The sequence below is a fragment of the Myodes glareolus genome, chromosome 7, assembly GCF_982192425.1.
Source record: "Myodes glareolus chromosome 7, mMyoGla1.1, whole genome shotgun sequence".
In the NCBI taxonomy this organism is placed as follows: Eukaryota; Metazoa; Chordata; class Mammalia; order Rodentia; family Cricetidae; genus Myodes; species Myodes glareolus.
The window spans coordinates 17,717,933-17,739,835 of NC_142032.1; the positions used below are offsets into that span (position 1 = coordinate 17,717,933).

The following is a 21,903-nucleotide window of genomic DNA, read 5'->3' on the forward strand; positions in this document are numbered from 1 at the left end:
CTGAAAGCCTTACCTTAGCAGCAGCTTTCACCAACCGCAAGACTAAGAATGTCATCAGACAGCATCTGGGACCTATCCCAGAGTTCTCTGCCTTGCTGTTACACACCTCTCTGATGTTTCCACCAATGTATTTAGAAAGGGTCTTGATTTACGACTCTTTCTTTCTTTCTTTCTTTCTTTCTTTCTTTCTTTCTTTCTTTCTTTCTTTCTTTCTTTCTTTCTTTCTTTCTTTCTTTCTTTTTGCCGAGATAGGGTTTCTCTGTAGTTTGGAGCCTATACTGGAATTAGCTCTTTTTTTTCTTTTTTAATTAATTAACTAACTAACTAATTAATTAATTATATATACAGTAGTCTCAGTATTCAGTCTGCATGTATGCCTGCAGGTCAGTGGAGGGCACCATATCTCATTATATGATGGTTGTGAGCCATTTACTAAAGTTATACAGGACCCAAAATAAACTTTCAGTGATTTTTTTAAAACAAAGATTGACTTCAGCTGTAAATAATAGAATGATACCAAATTCAGAGCTAGACAAATAATAATTGATTCTTTGGCTTTTGGAAATGCTAATTCACAATGCAGAAGAGGACTTAGGCAATTTAAATGAAAGATCAGCACCCATAGAGGAATAGGTCCAAGATACAGTCAATATTGAATCTCATAACCATGATGATGCTTGGATAGAAGAGGTGATTTCCAGAGGTTTGAAGAAAAATCAAAATGTCAGATTTTTTAATTGTGGCAAACAAGGTCACCTAAAAAGGGATTGTAGGCAGGGTGTTCCTAAAAACAATGTTTTTTTTTCCCCCAAGAATAATACAAACAGAATACCCTTCCCTTCTGGATGCAAAGGTATAGCAAAGGCTGACACTGGACCAATGAATGTTGATCAACAAGGGTCAGACAAGGTAACTTTTTGCCATTGGGAAGTGCCTTCAGGGGCCTCTTGCAGGTTCCCATGCCAAATTCAGTTCAGTTATTCCCTGTTACCATGGAGGAAACGTCTTCCCAGAGCAATTAATGAACCTAACACCTATTGTAAAAAACCATACTGCTCTGGATGATAGAACAGCTATAGAAGATAAAGAAATTTCAAGAGAAGCCATAAAGCAAATATTTTGGCAAACCTGTACAAATGAACAAAGACCAAAGTTAAAAATACAAGTAAATGGCATTATTATTGAAGGTCGTGTATACATAGGTGTGGATGTAACAACAATTGCACCAGAATCTTGGCATCCAAATTGGCCTCTTCAGGATGTAAATATTCAGCTTTTAAGAATTGGAACATTTCCTCAGGTAAAACAGAGCACAAGATGGGTTAGATGTATAGGGCCAGAAAGACAGAGAGGAAAATTAAAGTCGTATGTGGCTAATATAGCAATGAATTTATGGGGACATGATTTGTTAAAGCGATGGAATACACAGATTAACATCCCTCCAATCTCAGAAACAAATCATAAACTAGCACTGGTTTCTGGGAAAAATATTAAAAGGTATTATAAAGAACAGTCACCGACTATTCAGGTTGTATAAGAATAGGGCAAAACAGCTTCTGATATTTCAAAGGAACCAACAGCCCTACCATTAAAATGGTTAATAAACAAACCTGTATGGGTAGAGCAATGGCCTTTAACATCAGAGAAATTACATGCCTTAGAACAGCTGACACAGGAACAGCTAAATAAATGCTTAGCATATTGAATCAACTGATCCTTGGAATTCTCTTATATTTGTTATTAAAAAGAAACCTGGAAAATGGAGAATTATAATAGATTTAAGAGCTGTCAATAAACTGATTCAGTCAATGGACTCTCTTCAGCCAGGAATTCCTTTGCCTTTTCTATTACATAAAGGGTGACCTCTTATAGTTATTGATTAAAATGACTGTTTCTTAACTATGCCTTTAGAAGAAAAGAATAGAGAAAAACTTGCCTTTACAGTGCCTACTTATAATAATTCTCAGCCTGTTAAGAGCTATCAATAGAAGGTTCTCCACAAAGAATGCTAGATAGCACCACCCTGTGTAAATATTTTGTACATCAGCCATTGGAAATGAATGTAAGCAGTTTCCTTAATCTATAGTTTACTATTATATGAGTGATATTTTACTATCTGATTCAAACCTTAGAGAAAATGTTTGAAGAAATAAAGGAAAATTTGCCTTGTTGGGGACTGCAAATTGCTCCTGAAAAAAATACAAAGGGGAGACTTTTAAGATATAAAATATGTCTACAAAAGAATTTGTCCCAAATGGTGCAAATTAGGAGAGAGCAATTGTGGACTCTTAATAACTTTCAAAGATTGCTGGCAGACATTCCCCATCTATGGCCCACTATTGGGGTAACAAATCCAGAACTGAGTAATTTGTTCCAAACTTTGAAAGGATACAAGGATTTAGATAGTCCCAGAGAATTATCAGCTGAAGCTGAGAGAGAATTGGTTTTGGTGAAAAAGAGATTACAGGATGCACATGTGGATCATTTGGGTCTGGAGCTTGATTGCATTCTGGTTATTTTACCCTTTATCAATCCACTATGGGTATTTTACTGCAGAGGGAAGATATTTTCTTAGAATGGATATTTTTACCACATAAACAAAGTAAAAAACAAATAAAAACTTATGTGGAAAAGGTTCTTGAGTTGATTCTAAAAGGAAAATTGAGACTTTTTCAATTGATAGGAATGGACCCATCAGAAATTGTAGTACCTTTTACTAATGCTGAAATTGACTCATTATGGGCAGAAAAGGAACACAGGCAAAGAGCTTGCATTAATTTTTTGGGAGAGATTAACAAAAAATATCCCAAAATCAAGAGAATTCAATTTATGAAAAGAATTAACTAGACTCTTCCTCATATTGTACAGGAAACACCAATATCTGGAGCCTCTACATTTTATATTGATGCAAATAAATCAGGAAAGGCAGGTTACAAATCAGAAAAGTTAAGTAAAGTTGATCAAAGACCTTATGATTTGGTCCAAAAGTGAGAATTATATGCTATTCTCATGGTATTATTAGATTTTCCAGAACTTCTTAATATAATTATTGATACTCTATATAGAAAGAATTGTTTTACATATTGAAACTGCCGCATTTATACTAGATGATACAGAATTGACTTTATTATTTATTCAGTTACAAGAAATAATGAGGAATAGGAATCCATATGGATCTGTCAGGCCCTCTAACACAAGGTAATGATGAAATTGATCAACTGTTAATAGGAAATACACTGGAGGCCCCAGAATTTTATAAAAGATACCATGCCAAAAGCAAAGATTTAAAACAAGATTTTTCCATCACTTAGCAACAAGCTAAAGAAGTTATAAGGAAATGTTGTACTTATTCTTTATATAACCAAATTCCACTACCTGCAGTAAATAACCCAAATGTACTCAAACAAATGAAGTCTGGGCAGATGGATGTGTTTCATTTTGTGGAATTTGAAAAATTAAAATATGTACACCATACCATAGATGCATATTTGGGATTTCAATGGAGAATTGCTTTGAGTTCTGAAAAGGTTGATTCTGTAATCACACATTTGTTAGAAGTCATGGTTACGGGGATACCTGTACAAATTAAAACTCACCATGCTCCAGCATATGTCTCTAGCAACAGCTTTTTGCATATTACATTATAAAGCATATTACAGGAATACTACACAATTCTATAGGACAAGCAGTCATAGAAAGAGCTAATTTAACTCTAAAAGATATGGTTAACAAATAGAAAGGCATAATAAAGACTCCCAGAAATAGATTGCATAATGCTTTATTAACTTAGAATTTTTTAAATGCTATTGAGAAAGGATGACAGCTGCAGAGAGACATGGGATAATAGAAAAGCACTCCACAGAATTAAATCAGCCTGTATACTTTAAAGATGTGTTGACCTCAGAATGGAAACCAGAATATGTGCTATGTTGGAGAAGGGTTTTGCTTTTGTTTACATAGTGGAAGAAAAGCTATGGATATTATTGAAATTAATAAAGATTAGATTTGAACAAGAACAAGAGAGACCTTGATTAGAAGAGATGATAGTTCATGACACACCATGACCATTCAATTTAAACTAACTTACAAAACTAACAAATGCCTTTCATTTGATCAGCTATAACTTGACAAAAGGGAATCTCTCCAAAGTTAGGTTTGGGGCAGGGTTTTGTTTTTGTCTTTTCAGGAGAAGGAAAGCATCTAGCTAAGGGATCTAAAGATGACTGAACAAACAAGGCATCTGGAGAAAAAGTGCCAAATCATCCAGAAAATATGTTCCAAGAAAAAGCATAAATTAGTCTATTGGAATATCACATTTCTTTTTTTTTAAATTTCTTTTATTGATCTATATATTTTTCTCCACTCCTGTCCCTTCTTTTCCCCTCCTTGGTATATCACATTTCCAATAGGATAAAATTTCATAAATCTTCCTAGATGTTTGTTTCTGCTGTTCTTTAGAGACATATAATGCAAATGGTCTTTTTGTAGTCCTAGTCTAATTAAAAATTAAAGCTGGATTTGGAGTTGGAGTATGGCTCTTTCCTTCTATAAACTCAAGCAAGCTTGTTAAAGGAAAATCCAAAACCTCTGTATCTTGTCAGAGGAACCACCTGATATGGGATGGAAGAAAACCAAACTAAGAGACAATTTTATTGCTACTAATCTCATAACCCTTTGGTTTTATTTTGACTCCTTAAAGCTTTTCTTTTCTTTTTTCTTTTTAAAAATACATTTATTTATTTATTTATTTATTTATTTATTATGTATACAATATTCTGTCTGTGTGTATGCCTGCAGGCCAGAAGAGGGCACCAGACCCCTTTACAAATGGTTGTAAGCCACCATGTGGTTGCTGGGAATTGAACTCAAGACCTTTGGAAGAGTGGGCAATGCTCTTAACCTCTGAGCCATCTCTCCAGCCCTAAAGCTTTTCTTAAAATATAAATATTATCTCAAATTTTATAAGATTAATAGATGTATATTTTAAATTATGATATCGTTATGATATTAATGGTCATATAGAGTACTAATCACTTCTAGAAAAAGACTTCATGTAATTTCCTGTACATGATTTCGGGTTTGAGTCTCTATCAGGTAATGAGAAATTAAATTTTTGTACTCTAGATATGCTTTGGGATAATGCTCTTGTACATTGTAAAGATTTGTCACTCGTTTTGGTTTAATAAAATGCTGATTGACCAGTGGCTAGGTAGGAAATATAGGTGGAGCAACCAGACTAGGAGAATTCTGGGAAGAGGAAAAGCAGAGACACAGTCATCAGCCAGAAACAGAGGAAGCAAGATGAGAATGCCTTACTGAGAAATGGTACCAAGCCACCCGGCTAGACAAAGATAAGGATTGTTAAGTGGGAGTGTAACCCCAGCCTCTGGCATCCATCTGAGCCCCCTGACCTAGGAGTTGCATTGGTCTGGACTCCAAATCCCAGCATGCCAGGTCCTGACCCCTCCCCAGAGGAGGGTCAGGACTACTCCCCATGGTATTTAAGTGAGCTCCCAGAGGAGGAACACATGGTTCCGGGTTTGCATGTGCTCCCCGCTTTCTTGTCTCCCCGCCATGCATTGGGCCACCCGAGAGTGCTATACTTAATAAAACATGGGCATTTTTAATTGGGTTTAATCTGACCTAATTGGATTTCTTTGCGCTGGCAGAGCTGCCCATATTAGGATTTTTCCTAAGAGAATTATGGGTTAATTTAAGTTGTAAGAGGTAATTAGTAATAAGCCTGCACAATAGGCCAAACAGTTTGTAATTACTATAAACCTCTGTGTGTTTATTTGGGACTGAATGGTTATCGTCTAGATGGGATAGAAACTTCTGTCTACATGGATGTACATAACAAATATTGATCCTTTAACCTTCTGAGATCTGCTGCATATGACATTTAAAATGTTTAAGTTTTCTGCAGTAAACCAAGGCCATGCCTAACAGTGATCTTTGAAGTTTCCAAAAGGACAATGGGGCCCCACAAAGACAATTCTACCAGGATTGTGGTAACACCACTAAACTTAAAAACACCATCTAAAAACTGGCTTTGGACTACAAATTACTTAGGTCAGTTTCAAGGTGGCTAGCTAAGATGGTCCAGTCTCACAGACTACACTAGCCAGGATTTGAGGTAAGTCCTGAATTTTCCCATTAGACAGAGACTGGATAACCAATGATATAGCTAGCTCTCCCAGGACTTGACAATTAACCATATTTTTTCAGGATCCCCTAAAAATGCCCAAGACAACAGAAAACAATTTTAAGAACATGATGCCCTTTTTCCTAAGAGGTGGGAATGGGTGATTTTTGGTTATCCAAAGAGTTATGAATATTTGCTGTCATTTAAGCAGATTGGTAACAGGTTGTTATTGGTAATGGTCAGGGAAAAAGCTGAACAAAGGAGACTAGATTCAGGGATCTCATTAAAAAAAGAAAAACAGGGGGATATAGATATGATAATAGGGTAAATTATTGAATCTACTTTTAAACCAAGAAAGTAACTACTAGTTTTAAATATTTTACATTGGCTTGGATTTTTGTTTATTGATACAAATTTAAGATTATTTTTGTTATACTGTATACATGTTACAGCAATTATAGAATAAAAAGGTAGTTTATTGATTCTACTTTTAAATCTAAAAAAAGAAACTGCTAGTTTTAATTACTTTAAATTGATATAGATATCAATTTTGTATATGGATACAAATTTAAGGTTATATTTGTTAGAACATACTGTACATACATTTCTACCCTTGTGCAAAGTATTGTAATTATACAGCTCAATTAACAATGTAATGCAAATTTCCAGTCATTGAAAGTTATTAATACAACTATTTAGAATAATATAGAATTACAGGTTAGTAGTTAGTCACCTATTACAATCAAACTGGTCTTGTTAGGTTTGTTTTCAAACATATATTTTAGATAGACAGCTGATTTTCAAACACTTCAGAGATTTATAGAATATTGTATTTAAGATGTTTTAATAAATAGGTTCTTTTTTTTTTATGAAAATGAGGTATATCTGTTCCTGGCAGCACCAATCTACTTAAGAGAAGATAATGGGCATCAAAGAAATTCCACATGTAATTCACTTTCTTTGTTTTAAAGGTTAGTCACTGGGCAAGAAACTGCCCTTGCCTCAAATGTTGACATTATCCTTTCCAAATTGGATAAGTAGGACACACAAAAAAGTGGCTGCCTAACTTTCCCAAGTCAAGGTAGGACAGCCCTTTAAAATATCCTGCTTCAAAAAATGTTGTCAGATATTCTAGACCTGTAGGTCAAAGATGGATGCCCCAATATAGTGGTATTTTTATTTGTATTTTAATAAATAAAACTTGCCTGAGTATCAAAACTAAGCTACTAGAGGTCAGGGAGTGGGGGCACACACCTTTAATCCCAGGTCTCAGGAGATAGAGACAGATGGATTTCTGTGAGTTCAAGGCTACCCTGGGAAACACAAGATTGATCCAGAAACAGATCCAGGTGGTGGTGGCTCAAACCTTTAATCCCAGCACTAGGGAGGTGGAGACAAGAGTGATATGGCTGGGCAGAAAGAGGAATATAATGAGGAAGAGACAGGAACTCACTGGTATGTGGAGTCTGAGATTTGGTGGAGGCACAGTACAGTCTAGAGAGTGTGAGGATCACCCCTTTGGTCTGAGCATTGGTAGAGGTAAAAGGTCTCTCTTACTTCCTGTTAGCTTGCTGCTCTATTTCTCTGATCTTCAGAATTAAACCCTATTTCTGTCTCTGGGTTTTTATTATTCGTGCTACACCCCAATGTTACAGAGGAGCCTTGGGTGACTGTTTAGACGACCAGCTGTCTCTGTTATTTCTCACATTTTTTGAAAGTCGTTTATGTGTGCTTCCTGCTTCTTTGTATGTAGGTAATATAATTTCCTTCTCAGGTCTCTGATGTCACTGAAGACTAGGTAGCTATAGTTATAGTTTTGCCTTGTTAAAAAAAAATCAGGAAAGAAACTAACATAAAGAGGTTTTAATTGTTTAGGGTTGAGAGACATCAAAAGATAGTTTTGGGTTGGCACTGCTAGTTAGGATAGAAAGTGAATTAGGAGCAACATTTTGAACTCACCAAATAGGATAGATAATGGAGTATTTTCTCTGAATTTATCGAATGCTAATGGACTAGACATTGTTAATGTAATTATTGCCTACATATATTTGCATGTAGTTATTGTACTTATTGTTTATAGTTTTTCTATGTTAGTTATAACTCTTTTTATTTTAGACAAAAAGAGGGAAATGTGATATTTTGTTTGTGTCCTGATAAGTAAAGCTTACCTGGAGAACAGAGGGTGGCCTAGCCAGTAGCTAACAGTAGAGGTCTGGAGGTCTGCAACAGGAAGTGACAAGGCTGAGTGTAGCCAGGATCCCAGCCCTTGTGGATCTGAGCAGTCACAGAGGTCCTGTACGCCTCTGATCTTTCAGTTTTTACCCCATATCTGACTCCAGATCTTTATTACTAAGACTAATTAGGATCATGCTTCATATTTATATTTAAATAGAAGGAAGGAGGTATGGATACTTAAAACAGTCCTAGTTAGGTGTGATTCCCTCCACCAGCACTGACCCATTGTTGTCAACACTGTGTGACGTCTCTTCCTAGGAGACAATTTTTTCCTTTCCTCTGCATGGGATTCCTGGGAAGTTTTTTGGTTTTTTTTTTTTTTTTGACTCTTTGGGGTACATAGCTAAAGCAAAGGACAATGTTGCATGTTTAGTGTATCTCCTTTCTTGCCAGGGTATTTACAATGATTTTTCTCTAAAATTCTGGTATCAGAAATCAGTCTGGTTAGTATTGGATAACTAACTACTTAAATACCATCAGGCATGGAGGTTCTTGTGGTTGGACCCTTCTTCAAAATAGCTTGTAAAATCATGGACTAAAGTTGCATGATTCTGATTACTGGTCAACACCAAGCCAACCAAATAAATGAAAAATTGAGCTCTGAGTCCTGTATCTGGTCCTATGTGGAGATGTGACACGCTGAACTGTCTGGTTGCCTGCTAATAGACGGCTACAGGGCAAGCCAGTACAGAACTCCTTGTGTTCTTGCTGAGGCATTTCAGGGTTAATTACAATTTGATCTCCTTGATGATGAATCCCATGGAAACTTATCCAACTCCTTTCTAGGAGCCCAAAGTCAGGAAACTTATCTTAGTTTCTGTTAGACTTCCTGCTTTAAAGGAACTCCTTCCAGCTAATTGTCTGTCTTAGCTTCTGCTAAGCTGCATGCTTCTGTGAAGGAGAAAGATGCCAGGACATGGTTTCTGGACACACTGTACTTCAGTCTCGAATACCTGAATACCTGAGTGCTCTTCCAGTCGGTTGGAATAAAGACTTTCATTGGTTATAAACTGATAGTCATCCGTTTGCTCCCCAAACCAAGACAAATACTTGACAAATACTTAATTTTTCCACCCTGAGGCAGGGTCTCTTTATATAGCCCTGGCCTGGCTGCCCTGGAACTCACTATGTAGACCAGGCTGTCCTCTCATTTACAGAGATCTACCTGCCTCCACCTTCTGATGGCTGGGACTAAAGGAGTGCACCACCATACACCCAGCTAAATCTTATTTTCAGATTTTTATCTAGCCTGATTTTTATCTTCTGCCTAAGAAGGAACAAGGACAAACTGTTCTTTCCCATAAGGGTCAATCTTAATGACCTGTTATTTACCTAGATAGATAATCACCCCTCAGAGAGAGATTAGGACTTAGACCCACTCCCTGGTAGGTATACAGATAGGGAGGGGGCCATGACAAGGTAATAAAGGTGATGAATTTTCAAGCTGTCCAGTTTCTTCCTCACCTTCCTAATTTGAGACTTAAAACCTGGCAGCTTAAAACAAAGGCATTGATTGTTGGCTTTTGTTTCCCGGCACCAGGCCCTCTGTTGATGTGCCAGCAAATTCAAGGCAAGATCAGGACATGCTATAATCCAATTAATTGACATGAACACATTGAGCCAATTAATCATCTTTTATCACAGCAATAGACTCTTCAAGATAGAGCGTGTCTTACTCTTGCAAAGGACTGCCCGTTGTAAGCACTCACATCAGGGGGTTCACAACTGCTTGCTATTCTACCTCTAGGGGATTTGATGCCTTCTTCCAGCCTCCATCAGCACTTGGAATACACATTAACATAACTCACACACAGACATATACACACATATAAATAAATCTTTTTTTTTTTAAATTTTCTGTGGTGATTTGAAAGAAAATGGCCCTCAAAAGGAGTAGCACTATTAAGAGGTATGGTCTTGTTGGAGTAGGTGTGGCCTTGTTGGAGGAAGTTTGTCACTGTGGGAGTAAGCTTTGAGGCCCCCCTATGTTCAAGATATACCCAGTGTCTCCGTTCACTTCCTGTTGCCTGGGGATTAATATGTAAAACTCTCAGCTCCTTCTCCAGCACCATGTCTGCCTGTTTGTTCCATGCCACCATGATGATAATGGACTAAATCTCTGAAATTAAGCCACTTCAATTAAATGTTTTCCTTTATAAGAGTTGTATGATCATGGTGTCTCTTTAAAGCAATAGAAACCCTAACTAAGACAATTCCTTACATTTTTTTTAAAGACTGCTGTAATTGACCATCTTGTGGAATGACCATCTTAGTGAATATATATTGCTGAGATTGGTTTAATCAAGAAACTGACTTGCAAATAGCTGAGCAGGATAAAATTAGGGGGAGATCTAAACTGAAAATGCTGGGAAGAAGAAGGGTGGGGTCAGAGGAGTCACCAGCAGATATAGAGAGACACAAGATGGGCATTCTGTACCGAGAAAAGGTACTGAGTTTTGTGGCAAAACAAAGATAAAAAGCATGGGCTAATTTAAAATGTAAGAGTTAGCTAGTAACAAGCCTGAGCTATTGGCTGAGCATTTATAATTAATATTATGATTCTGTGTCAGTTATTTGGAAACTTGTGGGTGGGAAGGAAGCATCCACCTACACCATCTGAATATTTAACCATCTTACTAAGACACTGAGGCTAATTAGGATAAAGAAGGTAAAAGGATAGCTAATGTTTTGGCCCCTGCCCCGGGTCATCCAGTTCTCAGGAGGCAATAAGACACCTCTGAAAGGGTACTTCAAGTAAGTCACCCATCCTCTTGGTCAGAGACACTGTAGAGTCTCTGGTGTATATTCTGCATCTTTGATGCCCTCAGAACTTCCAAGGCAAGCCACACAGAGAGCACAACCTTGGTGCATCCCAACAGTTGATGTAACTGACAGAAGAAAAACTAAAGGAGCCATGAGGTTCCTTCCAAGCCCCTAGAAAGCCTCAATTTGCCTTAACAATGTAGAGAAGATCGGAAGAGGGTGTGTGCTTACAGGGCCCTACCCTTCTATGATTACTGTGGGTGTTTATTTTTTGTTTTTTTTTGTTTGTTTGTTTGTTTGGTTTTTGTTTTGTTTTTTGTTTTTTTTTGTGACAGAGTTTCTCTATGTAGCCCTGACTGTTCTTGAACTTGCTCTATAGACAAGCTAACCTCAAACTCATAGGGATCTACCTATCTCTGCCTCCTGAGTACTGGGATTAAAGGTGGGCATGGGTGGGGCACTTTTAAGGCCATGTCCTCCCAAAGTTGCTATTGGCTGCTAATGGTTATTGGGCAGCGTTTTCTTTGCTGGAGTAGGCAGTGGTACTGAAAGTGACCCCTCACTCGTGCTCATATAAGCAGCCCTAATTTGTTTATGTTCTAACAAATAAAGCTTGTCTGAAGATAAGAGCACAGAGCTAAGCCACTAGAGGCCAGGTAGTGGTGGCACACACCTTTAATACCAGGACTCAGGAGACACAGGCAGAGGGACCTCTGTTAATTCAAGGCTACCCTGGGCTAAGTGAGATTGAATCTGTTTAGAAAAGAAACAGGTCACACCAAGGTGATCCCTGCCTGTAGCATGATTAATAAAAACCCAGAGACAGAAACAGGTGTTCAACCTGAAGGTCAGAAAAGCAAAACAGTCAGTCACTGGCTCTTACCTCTACCTCCGTCTGAAATGGTGATACTGTCTCCAGGAATCTCAGAATGTGACCGAGACTGAGAGCTGTCTCCTCCCATTTTATAATCCTCTCTAGGTCTGGGATTAAAGGCATGCACCACTACCACCAGTTTCTATGGCAAACTAGTGAGGCTATTGGGATTAAAGGTGTGTGCCACCACTGCCTCGTCTGTAAGATTGACCATTGTGGCTGCTTTACTCTCTGATTTCAGGTAAGGTTTATTTATTAAAATACAAATGAATATCATTACACACACCTTTAATCCCAGCACTAGGATAGTGGAGACAGGAGTGATATGGTTAGGTGAAGAGAGGAATATAAGGCAGGAGGAGACAGGAGCGCAGGACGGCCTGAGGTTTGGTAGAGGATGCACTCTGAGGAGTCAGTCTGAGGACAGGATCGCCCCTTTGTTCTGAGCATTGGCAGAGGTAAAAGGTCTCTCTAGTGGCTGACTGCTTTTCTCATGGATCAGCTTTTACCCCCTAATATCTGACTCTGGATTTTTATTAAGAATAATTAGAATTCGTGCTATACCTAATTAAACTCATCAGGACATGGACACACACATACCCACAAAGACACGAAATCAGAAGGAAGACTAGTTTGGAAGAATAAGGTAATAGAGTCGGGGGTAACAAAATAGGGTAATGAGGGGGCAAGTGTTATTAACATACATTGTATACATTTATAAAATAGCACAATGAAGTACATTATGCATAAATTAACTTATGCTGATAAAAAAGAAAACAGAGGACTAGCAAAATGGCTCAGCAGATAAAGGCACTTGCTGCCAAGGCAGAGGACCTGAATTCCTTCTTCAGAACCCAAATGGTGATGGTGGGAAGGTGGGATAGTTTCTTGCAAGTTGTTCATATGAGCCATGACACTTACATTCAGATACACACACACACAGACACGCGCGCACGCACACACACACACACACACTGTTAATGCAGTAAAAAATAAGTAAAGAGAGCATACAAAAGAAAAATATTAAAAGAGAAAGAAAGAATAAAGATTAATTTTTGGTCACCCACATAGTCATAAGATTGTCTCTGGAGAAAGCAATTGGTAAAAACACCAAACAAAGAACTAAATTTGTTTTGTTTTGTTTTTGTTTTCTGAGACAAAGTCTCTCTACATTGCCCTGGTGTCTTTGGAACTCACTCTGTAGACCAGGCTGGCTTTGAACTTCCAGAGATCCACCTGCCTTTGCCTCCTGAGTGCTGGGGTAAAAAGACAGACGCTTCCACACCTGGACTAAGATACATTTTTAAGAAGAGACAAGGGACTGATTCATTCTCTACATCCTCCCCCTTTAACTCTAAAGTACGCAAGGTGGGACATCATAGTCACACCAGTCAGGTGTATCGGAAGGATTCTTATGATTCCCTAACAGTATTTTCCTATGCCTGAAGCCCAAGGGGGATTTAACCCCTAATCAGTAAACTCCTTCATTACTGGCTTCTAGCCCCTGTCAGTCACTCTGTAACATGCCAATGACTTTTTTTTTTTTAAACACCCAATGGAGACCTCCATGCTGTATGAGAAGCTGTTATTCTTTTACTGGTTCTTAGCCCCTGTGTTTTGCTATCCCCAGGTTCTGCTAGTGCCCAGTGATTTGCAGCCCTGAATCTTGAAGATGCCGCTTTTCATATTTCCATCACACCTGAATCACTAAAGAGAAATTATTCGCAAGTTCCTTTCTTGGGAGTGGGAGCAGAAGGCTTCCAAGAACTTAAAACTGCCTGCTAAGGCTCCAGCTTTAGGATTGCCACACCACAGCCACATAGGCCCTGAACACTGTGTGTGGCTGAGGGCCAGGAAGATGTACTAGGATGGCAGCCAGCTCTCCTTTCTTAGTAGAAGAAACCCCTTTTGGTGAACAACTTTGGAGCTGGGTCTCTGGGTTCCCACACTGGAAAGGGTTACATGTCCATTTATAATCCAAATAGTGATTTATCTCTCTTCTAAAAAGGACTTTATGTTTTACTTTATGCGTGTGAGTGTTTGCCTGCATGTATGTAAATGTACCACATGCGAACAATGCCTGCAAAGGCCTGAAAGTTCCAGATCCTCTGGAAGTAGAGCTACAGACACACAGGAGCTGCCGTGTGGGTGCTGAAAGCCCAGCGCAGGTCCTCTACAATAGCATCGTGAGTGCTTTTGGACATTGAGTCATCTCTCCAGCCTCTGTCTCCTCTGCTTACAGTCAGACCACCTTTATATGATACTGTGGCCGTCTAACTCATGTCTCTGGGTTCCTTTGACATTCTCTGAGGCCTGAAAGAAAGTACCTCAAATACTCTACAATCTATTTTGGCTAGAACTGGTCAGATCCACTCACTTCCCATCTCCTAAAGGGTTTTAGAACATCAACTCTTGAATGGGGAGTCTTAGGTAGCTAGTTAGATATTTGTGGACTCGGAGGTCACTGGAGATGGACATGCCCCCACCCCCAGCTCACAATCAGCACCTAGCAAAACCATGGACTGGACTTGCAGGACTCACTAACAGTTAGAGAATGGGGTCTAGTACCTCTGGTGCTGGGTAGAGACATGACCTTCTGAACTGTTCAGAAGGTCAGTAATAAACAGCAATATAAATGTTATTATTATCTAGCCAGAGGCTTTCTTATAAAAAAACAAAAGCATATCACAGTCCCTTCTTCTGAAAGTCCATCCCAATGGGTCAGTCAGCATCAGAGAAAAACTCTGTAGAAAAACTGCCTCTTCAGAGACCTTTGAAATAGTATAGAGCCTACCTAAATGTAGCTCGGTATAAAGGTCCCCTTGATCGCCCCACTCAGTCCTTGAGAGTGAACCATTTTACTCTGCAGTAAATTCTACCAGTCTTCTATGCTCTCCCTGTTTCAATCTGATTTCTTTTGGCAGAGATCATAAGGATCAGAGAGTCGAGGAGAGTCCAGATGGAGCCAATAGCACATAGTAACAACCGCACGTGGAAAGGGACAGTTGCAGTGACGGATTTCCCTGGTTGATTCTTCTTTTTTTTTTTTTTTCAAATAAGGACAAGAAACTGGAAATGGGGCTGGAGAGATGGCTCACACGTTAAGAGCACTGGCTGCTCTTCCAGAAGTCCTGACTTCAATCTTCAGCAGCCACACGGTGGCTCACAATGTTATCTGTAATGAGATCTGGTGTCCTTTCCTGGCGTGCAGGCGTGCACGCAGACAGAACACTGTGTACAAAATAAATGAATAAATCTTAAAAAAAAAGAAACTGGAAACAGTGGGTTGAGGTGTCAGTCTCTGTCTGTTCTTGAGGCCTTGCCAGTGCCTAATCAGTGGCAACAGGAGAGCAGCGAGAGATTGCATCTCTCTACTCAGGATGAGCCAAGAGCACAAGACAGGGAGAATTAAGAGATGTGGGAAAGAAATAAAGCCCAAGAGTCTGGTGGAAATCTCCAGCCAGCTAAGAGTTAAAGATTTTGAGACAACTAACAAAATTCCCTGTGAAGAATCTTCTCTTCGTTGTCATATTTTTTCTTTTCTTTTCTTTTCTTTTTTTTTTTCATATCGAGTTTCAGGTAGCCCAGGCTGGCCTTAAAGCCACTGTATGTTGAAAGATGGCCCTGAGCTCCTCTTCCTCTTGCTCCCACCTTCAGGTGCTGGGCCAGCATGCCCAGCAGCAGTATTATTTTCCTCAGAGGGATATTTCAAAGGAGAATGATGAAATAGCAGTGAGCCACATCAGACAGAACTAAAGAACTAAAGCTGTATGCAGTCATAACTCACTCCTGCCCAGGTACAAATCCATAAATTTCGGAGAATCTCACAACCAAGACTGTGAAACTTGTTTACAGTGAAAACATGTCTTAATTCCCTTGTGACCCAATACAGTCAGGGCTCCCTTCTTTAACCCTTTGACTCAACTTTGGTTGTTGTTGTTTTAATCTCATCTACGGGGAGCTGACCAATGCTCCTCAGACAGTCCTCTGTCATCTCATTTAGAAAAAGAAAAATCAAAGTTCCATAAAAATTCTTTGAATTCTTCCTATAAGTAAAGCCCTCACTCATGTCAGAGATGTACTGTTATCTCCTTTCTCTCTCTCTTTCTCTGTCTCTCTTTATCTTCCTCAAGTCAAATCCATGTTAACCCCCCCCTCTTTTTTAAAAACAGTCTTACTATGTAGTTCACTATAGAATTCACTGTGTAGACTAGGCTTGCCTCAAACTCACAGAGATCAGCCTGCCTCCGTGTCCCCAGGTGTTGGGATTAAAGATGTGTCCTGTCACATCCAGCATTAAAACCTTTTCTTAATAAACCCCAACTCGTCTAGGTGTGGTAGTGCACGCCCTTGATGCTGGCTCTTGAGAGGCAGAGGTGGATCCGTGTGAGTTGGAAGCTCTCCTAGTCGAGCACAGAGAGATCCTGTCTCAAAATAAATTAAAATAAAATCAAAATAAACTCCAACCCTGATTCATACCAACTCATCCTGAAATTCTTTCATGCCACAAAGTCAAGCGTTCTGGTTTCCCCTGCATAGGAGTGGCAATATGGAGCTGCGTCTCTGACTCACGGGGCTGCTGACAAGAAAAGTGTACAACTGAAATCAAGTGTCCAGTCATGGTGGCAGTGTGCTTACTCTCAGCATTCAGGAGGCTGACCCAAGAGAATCAGGAGTTCAAGCCAACCTTAGCGTTTTGGATTGTTTCCTTCTAGAAGTTTCTTTTTAATCTTTTCAGATCACAGTTGACATCATACAGTTAAAATGAGGCCTTGGTAGGCCTCATACCACACTGCATGCATGCGAACTGCAGCTTTGAGCATCTTCACTAGTCCTGGGTGCTAGACAAGTTCCCCGTGTTGCATGCGTGCAGTTACCTCTAAGATATATCCATTACTTAGGCAGGGAGCAAGCACTGGCTAAGAGTATCAAGGAGTTCCCAGAACTAAATCACAGGCTGACCGGCTGGCATGCTTTGAGCACTGAGGAGCAACAACTAAAATTAACTCTACTGTAGGCAGAGGATGCGGGGAGGGGGCGGGTGGGGGAATACAGACCACAGCCATGCCTGCTGGCCTGGGGGAAATACTGCTGCAATGATGGGATACTGGTGAAGGAGGTCCTTCTGTCTATATGTTGCTTTCATTGGTTAATGAATTAAAAAAACTGCCTTGTCCTAGTTGATAGGGCAGAACTTAGGTAGGCAGGGAAGACAGAACTGAATGCTGGGAGAAAGAGAGTCGGAGGAGGGGAGAAGCACCATGGAGCCGCCAGAATCAGACATGCTGAATCTTACATGCTGGTAAGCCACTGCCACGTGGCCATACATAGATTAATAGAAATGGGCTAAATCAAGGTATGAGAGTGAGCCAATAAGAGGCTAGAGATAATAGGCCAAGCAGTGATTAATACAATTTCTGTGTGGTTATTTCAGGGCTAAGCTAGCTGGGTGGCCAGGATGAACAAGTAGGCCCTCTCCCTACAACAGGATACTGTAAAACGTATGACAAGAGCAAATTCCAAGGTGTCTCCTCCTTCAGGTCTTAGCTCTGAGAGATCCAAGATTCACTGTAAAAGAAGGACTCTCTTAATTTCTAAGGAATGAATAGTCTACGATCCGGCTACTCTTTTACACATCTAAATATTAGACACTGGCACCTGCAAATACCAGAACAAGTGGCTTATTATAGACCAGGACCTGGATTCATTTGTAGTCCTGGGGGGAAAAAGACTCAAATTAGGTCAGCCAGGGTACCTGCTGGCGCTCATAAGTTTCTGAAAAGTTGTTTAACCCAAGTGTTTTCACCTCTTTTCAAAGATCCTTTCTAAGGCTGCAGAGACGGCTCAGTGGGGAAATGCCTGCTGTAAAAGCAAGAGAACCCGAGTTCAAATCCACAGAACCCACATAAGAAGCCAGCAACTGAGTGTCTGAATCCTAGCAGTCCTCCAGAAAGGTGAGAGGGAGACCCGAGATTCTCAGGAGCTTGCAGGCCAGCTAGCCTGGTGTGCAAAGCAGTAAAACAACAGGCTCTATCTCAACCCAAAACAAGGTGGAAGGTAAGGACCGTCCCCTGAGAGCTCTGTGATGTGCAGCACAGATTCCAACTGTTCCTAATAATAACAACTTAGAGTCAGCTATCAGGGGCGGAAGCTGAAGGATCAGAGAGGCAGAGCGGTCAACCACTAGGGAGCTCTTACCTCTCTACCAATACTCAGAACAAAGGGGCAAATCTGTCTCCACGAATTCTCAGGCAAATTGCTGTCTTTACAAAACCCTTCGGACTGCATCCTCAGACTGAATCCCCAGACTGCATCTGAGCTCCTGTGTCCACCACCTTATGTTCGTCTCTTCTCTTCGCCCAGCCATGTCACTCCTGTCTCCACCTCCCTAGTGCTAGAATTAAAGGCATGTGACTCCCAAGTACTGGGATGAAAGGTGTGAGCCACCCGCTACCACTGCCTGAATTTGTTTCTCTCTGAGACTGGATCAATTTAGTGTAGCCCAGGGTGACTTTGAACTCACAGAGACCCATCTGCCTCTGCCTTCCAAGTGCTGGGATTAAAGGTGTGCACCACCACCGCCTGGTCTCTATGGCTACCTAGTGATTTAGCTCTGCCCTCTGATCTTCAGGCAAGTTTTATTGTTTGATTACAAACAAAATTATCACTACAGTGCTATGTGTATGCCAATGCTCACATACAGGACACATGTATATACACATATGCACACACATACATGCACATGTATACAAAGCTACTAAATTGAAGAACCTATTCTTCAAGATAAGTCTTTCTGCCATTCAGTTGATGAGTTCAAACAGGCTTCTGAATTACCTTGTAGGCTCAACTGTTTGCGCCTTTGTAAAATTCTGTATATTTTATGAAATTTTTCCCTCTTTTTTCTTCTTATTAATTAATTAATTTGTTTGTTTGTTTATTTATTTATTTTTCTGAGACAGGGTTTCTTTATGTAGTCCTGAATGTCTAGGAACTCACTCCATAGGCCAGGGTGGCCTCGAACTAGTAGATCAACACCTTTGCCTCCTGAGTGCTGGGATTACAGGTGTATGCCACCATGGCCTGACTCCTCTCCTTTTTTCCTTCCTTCCTTCCTTCCTTCCTTCCTTTCTTTCTTTCTTTCTTTCTTTCTTTCTTTCTTTCTTTTTTTAAATTCTGCATCCATTTGAGTTCCTTGTGACTCACCTGAGAAACACATATAAACTAAGTCTCCTAGTCAAGAATCTCTTAGGGCGTGACCATCTTGATAGGCTAAGCACACAGGGCTAGAATGCATAGCCTTTCTCAAGGCCAGGCTGAATGTGTGTCAGAGGCACTCACTCTAAGGTCTTGTCTTCTTTTTATTCACTCCCATCCTGCCAAACCCAGGGTTCTGCAGTTGCTTAATAGGAGCCCTCATCATATTTTGAAGAACAGAAATCTCCTCCAATTAGATCTACAAAATTGCTATAATTTTTATTTTTGACAAGCTTAAGAAACGCATGTTGGAGGCCGTTGGACATGGCAGGCAGCCTGCAATTCCAATGCATGGCAACACTGGCCAGCAAGACAGCTCATATAGAGAGCTCTGGTTTGACTGAGAAAACTCGCCTCGGTGGATAAGACAGAAGAATGATTGAGATGAGCAGATCAAAGCATATTCTGCTCTGCAGTGCCCTCAGGTCCACTTCTCTGCACCCGCATGGAGACTAGTAACCATCTATGACTCCAGTTCCAGCGCCCCTTGTGCCCTCTTCTTGCCTAGATGGGTACCAGGCATGTCCATAGTACTCATGCATATATGCAGGAAAACACTGATACACATAAAAAATGAAAATAAATAAATCTTAAAAAGATCGACAGTGACTTCCCGAATCAACCTTGGGTCTCTACACTCATACACACATACATGCAGTTATAGTGCCCATACACACACGTGCCTATGAGCATGTAGACATGCATTCTCACACATGCACAGCACAAACATACATGCAAAAGGAGAAAGAAAAAAAAGATGGAGGATCAAGCTGGCAGATCATCTTTCACGTCCTCAGACGGTGGAAGATGGCACAGCTTTAGCAGAGGGACAAGTCCCTCCAAGAGTTCTCAACTCCTTCACACCAGAAATTTGTCTCAGTCTGGGCCTGCACGCACTCATGAGGATCCACTGCATGGAATCTTACCTCTTCTTGCAGCAAGTGTCCTGGCATGCTGGCTCTTGGATGCTGAGGAAATCTTCCACGGACTACAAGTGGTGGAGTCTGGGACAGCAGGACAGGGTAGGCTTCTGCCTGTACTCACTCTTTCCCTGTACAGCCAGCTCCCAAATAACAGCACAGAAAAAGAAGTTAGGTGTTGCCACAAAATCCCCCCTGTGCCTTTTACACAGGATGGCTGTCCGGGTTTCCCCTTGGTGTATGTGTCTGCTCCCAAAGCTGCAGATTTAAAGGCTCTGCTGACTGTGTATGATTGGTCCTATTTCCTCACAGACCTTTTATCTGCTGCCAATAAGGGGTAAGGTGAGCAGAGCTGGCTGGCCTAAGGGTAACCCCGGGCTGAGGTGAGGGTGGGAGAGGCCAGGAACCAGGATACAGTCAGATGACAGCTGAGCCAGAGTAATGGGATACCTCAGATGCCAACATCCCAGTGACCCCCCACTCTGCTCTTGGTCATGACAAGATTGCTAATGGTGTTTTGTCTACTCTGGCTTTGTCATTCGTTAGAGAGAATTTGGTACCACCTCAATTCACTGCTGCCATTGGTTGAGCACAATCTGCTGGTCCCTCTTGTGTCATCCCTTGCTCTTCTTCCCTCCTGGCTTCCGCCCACAACCTTGTGACTTCAGGAGCACATGCGTACTCCTCTCTAGAAGAGCATGAGATCATAGCCCAACAGCGAGGGTCGGGTCCAGGTTGAAGGAGACTCCACACACACCACAAGCCCTAGAGCAGATGCACAAGAGAGAACAGGAAAGCAAGGTGCTGCCCATCACTTGGGATTCTACCCCAGCCTGTGGGAAGGGGAACCTAGTCTCCAGCTCCAGGCCATGAGCCAAAGGTGTGGGTGGAACCTACCTTTCCCCTTAGCTACTGCTATGCAGAAATTGCATACCAGTGGCCCAAACAGTTCTTGACTGCCTACTGACACCAGTACTAGGAATTCTGACGACATCTTCAGACAAACACACAGATTCGTGTGTCTTCATATGAACTAGTGACCTGCCTAGTGACCATACAGATTATATGCATGGTCACTAGGCATGCTCTACAGAGGACTACCTCCCACAAGAGCCAGGAAGGAATCCCACCCCTGTGCCCACACTTGCTGAACATGCTGGTGAAATCCTTCTGCCTGCAGAGTTGGAAGTTTGTTTTGCTTTGGTGGTGTTAAAGATTGAACACTTGGTGTTGTACATGTTGAGCAGACAGTCTACCACTGAGTCAAACTCCCAGGAATTTGGGCAGGAACCATAGACAGGTGTTTTAACCCAAAACAGTCCAAAGGGCCAGTGTGTGGAATAAGAATAGAGAGCAGGTACAGAATGGTTCATGCAAACCAATTCACAAGAGACAACTTGTTGAGCCCGCCTTGGGGCTCTGGGAGGTGGGAACTCCCTGAATCCACGGTAAAGAGGAGGAAAGTGAGATGTGGAGAGATCAAAAAGCTTGTCCATGGCTGCCCCAGCCACTTGTGTTAGAGGTGAGTTAGCCCAGAAATATATTTCTCAAAGTTCTGGAAGCTGCCAGTCTAGAGCAGAGCACCAGAAGACACACAGTGATATTCACAAGCAGGATACAATCTTTAAAAATTTTAGATGTACTAATTTTATTTTATGTGTATGAGTGTTTTGCCTGCATATATGCATGTGCACCATATGTGAGCTTGGTGA

General features: G+C 40.7%; 1 protein-coding gene across 1 annotated transcript in view; it reads right to left on the reverse strand.

Annotated features, from left to right (window-relative positions):
• Positions 1 to 20,460, reverse strand: part of LOC125403565 (acyl-CoA desaturase 3) — a 36,941-nt gene extending 16,481 nt beyond the window's left edge. The window contains exon 1 of the mRNA XM_048438969.3: positions 20,198 to 20,460. Coding sequence (XP_048294926.1) covers positions 20,198 to 20,224 — 27 coding nt within the window. The 5' untranslated portion in view covers positions 20,225 to 20,460. The remainder of the gene's footprint in view (positions 1 to 20,197) is intronic.
• Positions 20,461 to 21,903: the final 1,443 nt, after the last annotated feature.